This window comes from Phytophthora sojae (assembly GCF_000149755.1).
Source record: "Phytophthora sojae unplaced genomic scaffold PHYSOscaffold_53, whole genome shotgun sequence".
Taxonomy (NCBI): Eukaryota; Oomycota; class Peronosporomycetes; order Peronosporales; family Peronosporaceae; genus Phytophthora; species Phytophthora sojae.
In genome coordinates this window covers 1,436-3,253 of record NW_009258167.1, presented here as the reverse complement: position 1 = coordinate 3,253, position 1,818 = coordinate 1,436, and the positions used below count along the sequence as shown (strand labels likewise).

The following is a 1,818-nucleotide window of genomic DNA, read 5'->3' as shown; positions in this document are numbered from 1 at the left end:
TCCAATACCACACTATCTGCAATGGCCTTTCTGCTAGGATGTTGCCCGTGAGTATCCGCGAAGTTGCGGACGGCTCTTACTTGAGCTACAGTCTGGGCACGAGCGTACGTGTCTTTCGACGCCCGCAAACAACCCAATCCAGTAGTAGTCAGCCTCCCTCGAGCGAGTCGTGGCAGCTTTGTAGCACCTCCTGTACCACCAGCCGCAATGTTGACTCCTCGGACCGGTCACGACCTGACCGACGGTTCGAACCGACGAAATACAATAGTCCGTCCTCACTCAGCACAAACTTATCGGACATCTTCCAGGCCTCTCGCGCTGCTTTGTAACCACGTCTCGCTTCTTCGCCTTTCAATACCGTCTTGAGGTTCGACCACCGAAGTTCCTCGTCCTGAGCCGCGCCGATACGCCGAACCACCAAGAACCCACGGCCAAGCTTCGGTCGGTGAAGAACCTGCATGTGGTGAGAGAGTTTAACGCTGCGGCCGACTCTCTGGCAAGCGAGACTCTCGAGTGCAAGAAGCCTACGGTGGTATCGTCGGACGACCGAGTATTAGAGCTGATGAAGCTGAACCGTATCGCTGAAGTCATCTACGAGGTTGCTGACGGTTGCGTCGTCGAGGACATACCCTCGGCCAACACAGTATGGACTGTGGTAGCTTCTGCCAAACCTCGTAGCAAGAAAGTTTTTGATTTTGTGCGAAGAGAAACCGACCGCAGACGGCAGAACGAGTCTGAACCCGGAGATGTAGCTGTGATGACCAAACGTCAAACGAGAGCAAAGGAGAAACACGTCCGGTTTGCAGATGAAGTCTCGGCCACCAATCAGGGAGACGCATCTCACCGAGTAGAAGCCAATGGTGTGCCGAACGAGTCTCAGAATGAAGCAGAAGCTTCACCGCTGCGTGCCGAGACGTCACCAGCCCCACCGAACGAAGAAGACATTGACCCGCTGGTAGTACAGGAAGAACGCCGAAGGAGAATCGCCACCGCTCAAGATAAAGAGCTACGGTGGTCGAATCTGAAGGCAGTGCTCCGGGGAGATGATGCAAAGATTGGATACAGAGCAGCACGAGATGCATGGAAAATGGCGGACCAATTTGTGCTGAGCGAGGACGATGTGCTATATTACACTAGAACGAGCCGTCGTTCAAGTGACGACGAGCAAGCCGAGTTGAAAATGAGACTCGTGGTACCCACAACGATGATCCAAGAGGTCCTGCAAAGCTGTCATGACTCACTCGAAGGCGGTCATCAAGGTATTGTCCGTACGCTATATCGAGCGTCGAGAGACTATTACTGGATCGGCCAGTATGCCGATGTGGAGAAACACGTTAAGTCGTGCCCTGATTGCAGTTCAAGTAAGAGCCGACCTCAGTTCCGCGGGTACTCGCCAGGGAACATCCTAGGCGAGAGGCCCTTCCAACTAGTCTCTATGGACTTCGTGATACCGCTACCGAAGAGTCGCCGTGGCAACACGGCTCTCCTGCTGTTACAATGCTCGTTCACGGGATTCGTGATGGGCAAAGCCATGTCCGACACTACTGCCTTACTCGTTGCGCAAGCTTTCAAGGAGTGTGTCTACCGACGCTTTGGGGCACCGTCCTTGATTCGTCATGACCGAGATCCTCGATTTATGAGCGAGGTCTTCCAAGCCTTCGCAGAAATGAAGCAGTCTCGGTCGAGAGCGACCCTGAGCTACCGACCCCAGGCCAACGGCCAGCAGGAGAGATCGGTGAAGACGATCATGCAGTCAGTCCGCGTATACGCTGAAGACCCACTACAGCAGGATTGGGACGAGATCGCCGAAAGACTGAT

General features: G+C 54.4%; 1 protein-coding gene across 1 annotated transcript; it reads left to right on the top strand.

Annotated features, from left to right (window-relative positions):
* Window positions 1–454: 454 nt before the first annotated feature.
* Window positions 455–1,255, top strand: PHYSODRAFT_404747 (hypothetical protein; the record flags this gene model as incomplete). The annotated part of the gene is made up of 2 exons (XM_009541898.1): window positions 455–598; window positions 875–1,255. Coding segments are annotated over 2 exons (525 nt in total), but the record flags the coding sequence as incomplete, so codon positions are not given.
* Between the last annotated feature and the right edge of the window lie 563 nt (window positions 1,256–1,818).